General features: G+C 46.5%; 1 protein-coding gene across 3 annotated transcripts in view; it reads right to left on the reverse strand.

Moving 5' to 3' along the window:
- The window catches only part of AMOT (angiomotin), a 77,390-nt gene that overhangs the window by 13,393 nt on the left and 51,678 nt on the right, over positions 1-12,319 (reverse strand). For all 3 annotated transcript variants that reach the window (XM_077308816.1, XM_077308817.1, XM_077308818.1), the window contains exon 8: positions 1,962-2,111. In XM_077308816.1, coding sequence (XP_077164931.1) covers positions 1,962-2,111 — 150 coding nt within the window. The remainder of the gene's footprint in view (positions 1-1,961; positions 2,112-12,319) is intronic.

Consider the following 12,319-nt stretch of genomic DNA (forward strand, 5'->3'; position numbering starts at 1 on the left):
CTGTTTCCCCTAGCAGATATATATGTGAATTTGTTAGCGTTTGGGTAGTTTCTTGAGCCATTAAGTATTTTTAGCTCTAACTCATTACACAATTTGGAAAAATACTTAAAAGCAGTGTTAGATTTAGCATCAATAAAGATCTTTTCTTGGGTACATGTAGAGTGGGGATTTAAAATATTACTATTTATCCCTATTCTGGCGTTGAAATCACCCATTAGAATTATTTTGGCCTCAAGATGTTCGGATTTTAGGGAAGTAATATAGTTACTTACCTCCCAATTTACACAATCCAGATTCCATCTCTGATAGAGGTGGAATGTAAATATTAACTAAAACTAGCTTTGGCTTTGCTAAAATTAAGACTGCATTAGCTAGAGGAGGACATGAGTCAATTAGCATAACCCTAGATCTAATATTTGATTTCACCAGGATGCAAAGTCCTATTCGATTTCTACCTTTCTTGTTGGGAGGTAACGCCTTTAGGTTGAAACTTTGGTAAACCTGAAGCTGAATTTCTGTAATGGCCCATGTTTCTTGAAGTAAAATCTGTACACTGTAAGGCGTTCTGGGGCGGGATGTGTCTGGGATGAGGAAGGGTCTGGATTGGACCCTTCCTCAGGACAGACAATCGGAGGGACCAATCAGCAGGCGCTTTGCGCCTGCAGATTGGTCCCTCTGATACCCAGCCCCAGCAACTCCTGGCCTGACGCGGTGAGAGGCATGAAGCGCCTCTCGCCGCGTAAGCTCGCAGTCCGAGGGAGCCTTGCCGCATCAGGCCGCCGCCCGAGGGAACCCCCGGCAGTCCCGCGGAGCGCAGCTGCCGGGGGCTCCCATTCCGCTCCCTCGCCGCCTCCGCCGCGTCAGGCCGCCACCGCAAGAAGGATTCCGCTCCCTCGCTGCCCCCGCCGCGTCAGGCCGCCACCGCTAGAAAGATTCCGCACCCTCGCCGACGGGGGCGGCCCCGCCTTCTACCGCCCGCTGGAGCGCCCTTGCTTCGTCCCAGACGCGCCCAGGCTGCTCCAGCGGCCGGGAGAAGGCTTCAGCTTCCTCGGAGTGGGGGGGGGCCCCGCCGCCTTCTCCCAGCCTGAAGATAGCTGCCAGTGGCAGTGGAGCCCGCCACAGTGGCGGTCTTACCGCATCCCGCCGCGCCAGGCCTGCCGCCACTGCGCCACCCATGGATCGCCGCCATCGCCCCGATGCCAGAACAGCCTCCTGGACTGCCCAGCCGTCTAAAAGGTACCTTTCCCGCAACCCTACCTTCCCCCCCCAGCGCCCATTTTATTTGAAGATAAAATGGGCTTTAAAACTAGTTATATCATAATTCTGCAAGAAGGAGACAACATCGGGGTCCCTACTTTTGCTGAACCATCCTGCGATGTTCCATGATAAAATATCTAAACTTTGTGTAGCGTCCACTGGTTCTAGTCAATCAAGTTTCCTTGAAGGGTTAGTCAAATGTGCCCCTGGGGTCTCAAATTGCTCATCCATGGAAGAGAGTTCTATAATTTCTTGATCAAACACTACGCAACCATTTTTTGAGGGAACCAGGGCAGTTTTAGAACTATCTGCTGAGTTTCCCAGTTTCACCAATGCACAATGCCCACAGAGATGCACAGACTTGCCCTGTGTGGCTACGATCCTTCCTGTAAGTTGAACTGTGGTGCATTCAGGCAGATGCTGGCCTTATCAAAGGGCAAAGCAGTTGGTTGGATAACTCCATCATACCCCAAGATGGTCTCAGCCTCCCACTTAAAACGCCCTATGTCCATCTCATCATGAACTGAAAGCAGACCCACCAGATTAGGTAAGAGGCTGGCAGGAACACACACTGAAGCTGCTTCACAGCAAAGGCAATGATAGAAGAAAATACTCAACAAGCCCATGGACCCTTTGCCCCTGTGCCTGGTTTCCCCGGGATCAGCCTTTTTAAAACGGAAACAGCTTGGCTCAGTCCCCTGTACCTGCTGCATCCGGAGGGATTCCAGCTCCCTCTCCAGTCGTGTTCTGAGCCGGTGCTCTAGCTGTTCTCGTTTTTCACAGGCAGCCTGCAGCTGAGCCAACGCCTGCTGCATCTTCTCCACTTTGTCCACGTAAACATGCTTCTTCTTAACCTGAGTCAAAACAAGAAACCAGATTGAAGAAGAATTGAGTTTTATCCTGGACTTCTGTGAAATAAACAAACTTGCTCTGAACTTTGAGAAGTCAAAAATTGTGGTTTTGGGAAAGCCTTGGAAGCCTCTTAAATGGAATGTAAGAGGTAACAACATTGAACAAGTTAAAAGCTTCATATACTTGGGAATATTTTTTTCACCATAATGCAAATTGGGCTACACAGAGGAAATATGCAATCACATCTGCAAAAACTAGTTCCCTGGCAATTACACTTTTCTTCTACACCAGTGGTAACCAGTACGTGCCAGCAGCCCTCAAAGTATTCAATGGGAAACTAAGTGCCCAACTGCTCTATGGCATCCCTATTTGGATCAACGCTTTTAACCAAGCCGTCGAAAGTCTCCAATCTGTCTTCCTTTGTAAAATCCTTGGGACACCGAACTGTGTCTCTTACGCAGTCCTATGTCTAGAAACCAGCCAAAGACTATTGGAAACCAGAGCATGGTTGTTAACAATCAAGTTCTGGCTTCGCATTCATTTTAGATCTGACCCCAATAGTCTAATTTCCTTTATGCTATCTGAACATGAGTCATCTACTTGGTTAGAACACATTGAGGAAAAAATTAAATCTATAGGAATCTCTTTAGACTCCTTGCATCTGATATCTGAAAAGACTGCATTTAATTCAATTAAACGCAGACTGTTAGACATAGAACTGCAGGAACTTAGCAGTAAAGCTAGAAACGTTTGCTCGCCATTGAGCTTGGGGATCTCACCAAGCTCTCAGCCCCTAGCTGCGTACTTCTACCATCTAATCATCCCACAACAGTGTAGAGCATTCATGTTAGCTAGAACTAATGCTCTACCTTCTGCTGTTCTATATGGGAGATTTCAACAGATCCCGTATTCAGCTAGGTTGTGCCCATGTGGACAATGCTGTATAGAATCAATTACACACATTTTCATAGAATCATAGAATCAGAGTTGGAAGGGGCCATACAGGTCATCTAGTCCAACCCCCTGCTCAACGCAGGATCAGCTCAAAGCATTCTAAAGCATCCAAGAAAAGTGTGTATCCAACCTTTGCTTAAAGACTGCCAGTGAGTGGGAGCTCACCACCTCCTTAGGCAGCCTATTCTACTGCTGAACTACTCTGACTGTGAAAATTGTTTTCCTGATATCTAGCCTACATCGTTGTACTTGGAGTTTAAACCCATTACTGCGTGTCCTTTCCTCTGCAGCCAATGGGAACAGCATCCTGCCCTCCTCCAAATGACAACCTTTCAAACACTTAAAGAGGGCTATTATGTCCCCTCTCAACCTCCTTTTCTCCAGGCTGAACATTCCCAAGACCCTCAACCTGTCTTCAAAAGGCTTGGTCCCCTGAACCCAGATCATCCTCGTCGTTCTCCTCTGTACCCTTTCAATTTTATCTACGTCCTTCTAGAAGTGAAACCTCCAGAACTGCACACAGTACTCCAGGTGTGGTCTGACCAGTGCCGTATACAACGGGACTATGACATCTTGTGATTTTGATGTGATGCCCCTGTTGATACAGCCCAAAATGGCATTCGCCTCTTTTACCGCTGCATCACACTGCCTGCTCATGTTTAGTTTACAATCTACAAGTACCCCAAGGTCTTGTTCACACACAGTGTTACCTAGAAGCTTATCTCCCATCCAGCATGCTTTTCATTTTTCTGACCCATTCTGGGTTTTCTTCCATTGTCCATTTTATTCCTCGATCCGAGCTAAATTTCTTAACTCACTGCAGTGTAAAAGAGAACTGCATTCGGATGTACGTAAAATTCAGTTTCTTTTGACATCCCAAAACCCTGATATAATTGAACCAGTTGCAAAGTTTTTATATCTTGCCATGAGAGATTGTGAATGTATTTTGTCCTACTGTAAAGCATAATTTCTGCCTTTGTTTTCACTGGCAGTGGATCCTTTTGCACTTTCTCTTCTTATATTGTACTATTATATGCTATTAAAGGCTTGTTGTTGTTGTTGTTGAGTTTTATACCCTGCTTTTTACTACCGACAGGAGTCTCCAAGATCTCACACTCGCTTTCACTTCCTCTACCCTGTGAGGTAGGTGAGGCTGAGAGAGCCCGGACATTACTGCTCTGTGGGAACAGCACCATCAAGGCTGGGATGAGTCCAAGGTCACCCAGCTGGCTGCATGTGGAGCAGTGGGGAATCAAACCCAGCTTGCCAGATTAGGAGCCACCTTTCTTAACCATTACACCAAGCTGGACGTTTACCCCAGCTGCATCAGGACTATTTTTACATGGCAAAGCAGCCAGTCACTCCAGCAAAGATGGAACTTCAGAACATGAAACTTCCAGAATTGAATGACAAATAAAACTACAATAAAATTATAAGTAAATTTCAGTGAATATTCTTTCAACATGGTTTAACTGATGGCACAATATGAAACTTAGTTGATAAAATGCAATGAAGAATAAAGTTAGAAATACAAGTTAGAAAATGGAGTACACGTGTTCCTTTGAAAAAAGATTCAATAACAATATACAGCTAGTACTTCTATGGTTTTCTCTTTTTGTTCCAGCTCTCTCAGTTTCTGATCAACTTAGTTTCTTCCTCCATTCCGGCTTCTTTTCAGTGTCTTTTAAAAACATTTTTGTGATATTTCATTTCTCTTTTTTCAGCGTGTCTTTTTGTTGCTGTTAGCATGCAGCCTCCAAGTACTCTTGTGTAGGTGCCTGTCTGCAACAAATACTTATCAATTAGAAGAGATTCAAGTCCTCCAGAAATCTAGACAGCGTCATAAACCTGGTGCTCCATGAAAAAAAGGACGGTTCAAAATGAGTATAACAGAAGAAAGAACCTATCCTAGGCTATAATAAACAATTTCACAATGAATCTAACAAAACTTGTCTAATCTCTTCTTTTAATAGAACAACCAAAATGGCCTCCAGATTAAAACCGTTTTCAAGTAAGTTTTCATCAGTGGTTGTTTTTCTAAAATATAAAAGCATACAATTAGTACAACCTTGTCAACCATTTTTTCAGAACGGAAGAGAACATATTTATCTTAACACAGTCGTTATTCCAGTCTCAAACAATGCATACCTCCTATAATTGTCATAGGAGATTAAAGAAACAATCATTGTTTCTTTAAGTATCCTCCATATCTTAACACAGCCTGCGGCGCCGCGGGTGCCGCGGTCTAAATAAAAGGGTAAGGGCTTGGGAGGCGGGATGTGTCCGGGATGAGGAAGGGTGCCGATTGGCCCCTTCCTCCGGACAGACTATCGGAGGGACCAATCGGCAGGCGCAAAGCAACTGTGAGCCGCGCACAGCGCAGCCCGGCCACCAGCAAAGGAATCCCCGGCAGCCGGGGGCTCCCTGCCCGGTGGCCCTCTACCCCCGCCTTCTAGTGCCCATTGTATTTTTTATACAATGGGCTTTTTTCCTAGTATAAATATAAATCAAAAGTAAGCTTTTTGGCTATTATAATAAAAATTATACTAAAGGGCCAAGTCTTACCAACTTAATGTTTGCTAGTAAAGTCCTTCAATAGGATCTAAAATAAAATAACACTGTTTTAAAATTTATAAATCTATTGCTATTTGAAAATATTCATCCTTAGTAATAACCTCTTACCAATTCTTCTTGGCAGAATTTAAATAATATATATATGGCCTTTGGCTCACAGGTACAGGGAAGTTTAGTCGAAAGACTGTTCCCACTGGAACACAGCCACACCTATACCAATTAAAGCTGCAGTCTTTGATTGACAAGGTTGTACTAATTGTATGCTTTTATATTTTAGAAAAACAACCACTGATGAAAACTCGCTTGAAAATGGTTTTGATCTGGAGGCCGTTTTGGTTGTTCTATTAAAAAAAAAGACATTTTTAGTTATATTTATTGTGAAATTGTTTATTATAGTCTAGGGGAGGTTCTTTCTTCTGTTATAAACTTGGTGCTGACAAACAACAGTTTTTTTTATGCAAATTCTCTATTAACCGAACCACTTTCTCCCATGAGATGGGATAAGGCACACAGAATCATAGAATTGGAAGGGTTCATAGAAGCTATCTAGTCCGTCCCACCACCTTCTCAATGCAGGATCAACTTAAAGCATCCATGAGAAGTCTCTGATAGGCCACTGCTTAAAGACTGCCAGTGAGGGGGGGCTCACCACCTCCCTAGGCAGCCGATCTTGACAACATCCCACAGGACTGAGAAATCCTTGTTGGCCATTGCAAAATATCTCCCATCCAATTACATCATCTTCTTTAACCACATATGCTTGAAATCAAGCCTTGAGTTCATTGTGGACAGCAGAGGTTAATGCAACATATTTTCCAGGTTTTTTTCCATTGATCTACTTTACGTCAAAATTCAAGTACTATCCTTATTCTGAACAAAGTTTGTGTGCCCCTGGACTCAGACTTTTCTGTGTTGCTTCAGACCAACACGGCTGCCCACCTGAATCTATCTGAAGAAGAATGCATACACTTGGAAGTTTATCCCCAGAATAAAACTTAGTGGGTCTAAAGAGGTGCTGCTGGACTCACACTTTGTCCTACTGTTTTAGACAAACAGGGTGACCCACCTGAATCTGTCCCTATTCTGGTGACTCCAACATTTGGTTGACTAGATAAGTAAAGGTAAAGGTATCCCCTGTGCAAGCACCGAGTCATGTCTGACCCTTGGGGTGACGCCCTCCAGCGTTTTCATGGCAGACTCAATACGGGGTGGTTTGCCAGTGCCTTCCCCAGTCATTACCATTTACCCCCCAGCAAGCTGGGTACTCATTTTACCGACCTCGGAAGGATGGAAGGCTGAGTCAACCTTGAGCCGGCTGCTGGGATTGAACTCCCAGCCTCATGGGCAAAGCTTTCAGATGGCTGCCTTACCACTCTGCGCCACAAGAGGCTCTTATAGGTTGACTAGATAGTCGACTAATAAACTGACACCACACTGCAGGAATTCAGAATGTGTATCTCCGCCAGCAATCCTTCTCTCAGGCTTTTGATAATTTTAATCTAGTGAGATCCTTGCTGGCCTCTGTGTAAATTTATTTGTACTTTTGGCAGAAACTCCGTCAAAACCGCTTTCCTCTTTTGAACGAGCTTTTCTCTGCTTGTCCGCTTAAAAGTAAGTTACAATCCTCAGGAACTGCCTTTGGAGAATGATTCACAAACCAAAATGGAGAGTTACAGAAAGAAGTCTTTTCTTTTCTTTTTAAATAGCCATTCCTGTTTATTATGGCTTATTATTATTTATTATGGTTATTATTAAGAGGGACACACCCACTGTGCAGATCAGCTGATGAAGGCACTCTTATCAAGCTATTTTACACCCACATATATGAAGCAAAAACTTGCCAGAATGGAGGCAGGCAATACGCAGATTACTCCAGTGATCCTCACCAATGTGTTTCCCAGCATTTATGTGCTTCTTGTGTTTGGGGGATAAAATCTGAAGGATCTTGACAGGGATAGTTTTTTTTTGGGGGGGGGGAGGTTACTCCCAACCAGCTGACTAGCAAAGCATGACCCTTGCCCTGAGCAGAAGCATCACAGCTGTACATCCCTGGCTACAACAGGCAGATGTTCCTAAGGGCCAAAATACACGGCACTGTTCTTGAGATGACTGGATATTCCAAACCCAGATTGTTTTTCCTGCCATCCCACTTCAGCTGCAGGACTGTCATTTTAAAGATCATAGGGTGTGTTTGGGTTGCTTCAGTGTCTGAGAGTTTGGTGTGTGCGCAAGAGGAGCCCCTCCACCTCCCTAAGCAGCACTTCATGCTGGAAAAAATGCTCACTCTCAGCTGAGTGATGTGTGGCGACAGAGAAAACAAGCTGGGTTTTGGAAACCAAGCATCATCTATTGAACAAAATTATTGTGCAATTTGGCTCTCAGTCTCTTGGCTTGGAAACCTCTTCTTGTGACCACAGAGGGAGCAAAGCCTTCTCCTTTCTTTGGAAAATGAAAACAAAGATAGTCTTTTCCCAAAAAGAAGAGCCGCCCTCCTGGATGGAGAAGGTGCTGCCAATGAGCTCAGGAGGCGTCCTCTGCAGAGAGCACTCATTCGGAAGCAGCTGCCTCTGTCATGGGCTGAGGCTTGGCTCAGGACCTCCATGGCCCCTGTGGCACCCCCACCCTCGCTCAAAATGTCAAGTACACCCACTGCCTTAGTAAGGCTTACAGGAAAAGAGGCTTCTGCCACCTCTGCCTGGCACCCACCACTAAGCACAGAAAGATCCCTTCTCTCCTATGTGGATCTGAAGCACCCAGAGCCGTCGATTAAACTGTATCCCTCTTGGCGCCATCATTTTCCTTTGTCCATTTTGGCGCAAAAGCATGGCCATGAATGAAACCCACAGCTGAGTTCCCAGTCAACAACTGTGTCAGGAAGGAAAGTCAAAGGCTCATAGTTTTAGAATCATAGAGCTGGAAGGGACTTCCAGGGTCATCTAGTCCAACCCCCTGCAGAATGCAGGGAACTCACAACTATTTGCCCAACCACAGTGAGCCGAATTCCATGCCCAGATGATGCCACTCCCCCCCCTAAATCCCTGGCCAGTTTGGCCTGGAAGAAATACGGCTCCCCATCCCAACTGGCATGGGGACAACTGGCACTTCCCTGGGCATGCAAGAAAGGGCCACAAGAACCAAGCTAAGACACAATCCCTTCTGCTCACCCACTCACCATCTGCCTAAATTCACAGAATCAGCATTTCAGTTAAGTGCCTACCTAGCTTCTGCTTGAAAACTTCTAAAAAGGGGAACCCACCACCTCCAAAGGAAGCCTGTTCCACTGAGGAACTGCTCTAATTGCTCCACCTGCATTACTCCCCTCAATTCTGTTTTCTAACCCCAAACAGTATTTTCTTTAAAAAATCCCCAACAGTTCTGCTTTTAAAGGCGTCTGGGAAAGATTAAGCAAGCAGCAGAGAGCCAAGAGAAAAAGAAAAAGCCACACGAGAGGATGCAAAGATGCAGGCCAGAAACAGCAGCCTGTGCCAAAAAACAGTTTAGCTAATCTCCCCCTCCCCCCCTTTTTTTTTGTAGGGCTAACTCAGGAATTCTTCCATTACAGGGTCAGAAATCTAGACGAAGCACAAAATTCGTACAGAACAGCTTGATAATTCACTCAATCATGGGCCTATGTGAACTTCTCCTCTTTTTTAGAACGGCTGTTCTGAGAACTGAACTCCTTTCCAATGTTATTAATCTGGGAAATGACAGCAGAAGAACCAGGAAGGTCTTACGAGGATTTCATTCCTTAAATCTCAGTGCCGGCTGAAGGAAAACTGGTTAGGAAGGGCTGGCTTGACATTTATTCTTATCTCCCCTTCAGAAATGCAGATCCTGAGAGCTGGTCCTCATCCAGTAAGAACCTGCCACATCTATTTACAAAAGGAAGGAAAGGGAGGATGCAGAGCCCCTAGTTCAAGGGCAGGAGGGCTACTGCAGCCATCCTCAGGGAAAAGGCTGTCGAGGATCTCACCTACCTGGGATGAAAGGAGGGGCGTTACTCTTCAAAATGTTTAGAAGGAACAGTGAACAGAACTCCATTCTCGACCAATGAAAAATAATCAGTTCATGATTGGTCTCTAGTTGCCACATGTGTAAATGCAACATCAGCTATTATTCCTGCAAAGAAAGCAGTCCTGGGGAGCCTTACAAATATATGGCTTGATGTAATGGTTAAGAGCTGTAGCCTCCAATCTGGAGAGTTGGATGCTCCTCCACATGCAGCCAGCTGGGTGACCTTGGGCTAGTCACAGTCCTATTGCTGTTCTCACGCAGCAGTTCTGTCAAAGGTCTCCCAGCCTCCCCTCCCTCACAAGGTGACTGCTGTGGGGAGAGGAAGGGAAGGCGATGGGAAGCTACTTTGAGACTCTTTCAGGTAGTGTAAAGTGGGGTATAAAAACCAACTCTTCTTCTATGTGGAACCATGCTTTCTAGAATCTAGAGTATTATAATGAACACAAAGAGACTGACGGAGCAGCATAAAGTGGAGGGAAGAGAGAAAACTCTCTCTCTTCTTTTGAGTCCAATGGTACCTTTAAGACCAACCAAGTTTTATTCAGAGTGTAAGCTTTCATGTGTACCATGGATAAAACTTTGGTCTTTAAGGCACCATTGGATTCAAAATGGTGAAAATGGTGAGAGCGGTCCTCTCTCCTATCCTATTTAACATCTTTATGTGCCCTCTCGCACAACTGGTACGGAGGTTTGGGCTCGGTTGTCATCAATATGCCGATAACGCCCAGCTCTTCCTCCTGATGGATGGCTGCCCTGACTCCCGCCCAGAAGCATTAGCCAGCTGCCTGGAAGCAGTGACGAGATGGCTGAAGCAGAGTCGCCTGAAGCTCAATCCTTCAAAGACGGAGGTCCTGTGGCTGGGTAGGAACGACCACTGATCTACATACTGAAAGGGGTCCTTCTCCTCAGGGGTCAGGAGGACAGCTGGATGGATGGGTGTTTCCCATCTCTCCTTGAGGGAGGCAGTGCATTTGAATATTTTGCCTTCCCGTGGGAAACGCCCCTCTGAAGCCAGTTGAAAACTTCCGGAGCGCCCAGCTCGCCATCACCTTCTTGGCTCTACAAAGCAATCTGCATTAACTTGCACAAACAACATGGAAGACAACATAACCCATAACAACGTCTACATCCCGGCTGTAGGAAAACTGGAACATGCAAGGATTCAGAGACATATGACTGTGATGGACCACCCTATGGGCGGGACCAGCTGTCCTCCTGACCCCTGAGGAGAAGGACCCCTTTCTCCCTCTCCCAGTGGTCGTTCTCCCTCTGGGTCAGGAGGACAGCTGGATGGGACTTACAAGAGCAGTCCCTAACCCAGGGAGGGTCCAACTGGGTCCATCACATGCAACAGAACTCTCCGGCCAAATGCCGCCCGCTCTGTCTCCCTTTCCTGGATTTTATAGTGCCTGACAAAAGTTGAAGGAGTAACCCAGGTTGCAGCTCTGCAAACCTCTTCCACTGAAGCGCTCTTAGCAAATGCCGATGAAGCCGCAGCACTCCTCAGTGAGTGCGCCGTGATGCCCTGTGGCATCCTTCCCAGCAGCCCTATAAGCCTCCACGATGCAGGATCTGACCTGCTTACTGATGACTGCCTTGGTCAACGCACCTCCCACCTTTGCCCCGACGGACAGACAAACAGCGAGTCCGTCTTCCTGACCTCTGCTGTCCTCTTAATGTACACCTTGAGAACGCGCCTGACATCTAGCATGTGCCATTGTCTCTCCTGCTCCGTGACCGGATTGGGAAAAAAGGTGGGCAGATTAATCTCCTGGGACATATGAAACCAGGAATCTACCTTAGGCCGGAATGAAGGGTTCAGTCTAAGAATGACCCTGGTCTTCTTGAACCTGCACAATTCCCTATCTACTGACAAGGCCGCCAGCTCGGAAACCCTCCTGGCGGAGGTGATCACCACTAAGAATATGGCTTTCCTGCTTAACCACTGCAACCCCACTGTTTTGATGGGTTCAAAGGGCTCCTTTGCCAAAGCAGAAAGCACCAACCCCAGATGCCAAGTCGGGAACAAGTGCCTGGGAGGTGACTCTAGACTGGATGCCCCTTTTAAGAATTGCACCACATGAGGGTGTTTAGATAACGGGATCCCCCCTTGCAGCCCTAGCACTGTGGACAGGGCCGCCACCTGCCTGCGCAGGGTACGCGTTCGGAGACCCGCTGCTCTGCCATCCTGCAGAAACTGTAAAATGCTGCTAATTTTGGGCATGGACGGAGAAACAGCCTTCCTCCTACACCATCTGACAAACGCCTTCCAGGAACAGTCATAAATTCTCGTGGTAGAATCTCGTCTGGAAGCTAATATGGTGTCCATGACTGCAGCACTATAGCCTTTCACTCTCAACGGTGACCGCTCAGCCTCCACGCGGTCAAGCTCCACCATCCTGGACGAGGATGGAGACAAGGTCCCTGGGACAACAGGTCTGGAGACACTGGAATCGTGAAATGCGGTCGAACGGCCAACTGCACTATCGTCGAAAACCACCACCTTCTGGGCCACCATGGTGCTACAAGGATTACCTCTGCCCTTAGTTCTCGAACTCTTCGCAGGAACCTTGGAATGACAGGGAGAGGTGGAAATGCGTACAGGAGACCCGGAGGCCAGAGAGCTGTCAACGCGTCCGTTAACTCCGCCAGTGGATGCCAAAACCGG

The sequence above is a fragment of the Paroedura picta genome, chromosome 13 (genome assembly GCF_049243985.1).
Source record: "Paroedura picta isolate Pp20150507F chromosome 13, Ppicta_v3.0, whole genome shotgun sequence".
Classification (NCBI taxonomy): Eukaryota; Metazoa; Chordata; class Lepidosauria; order Squamata; family Gekkonidae; genus Paroedura; species Paroedura picta.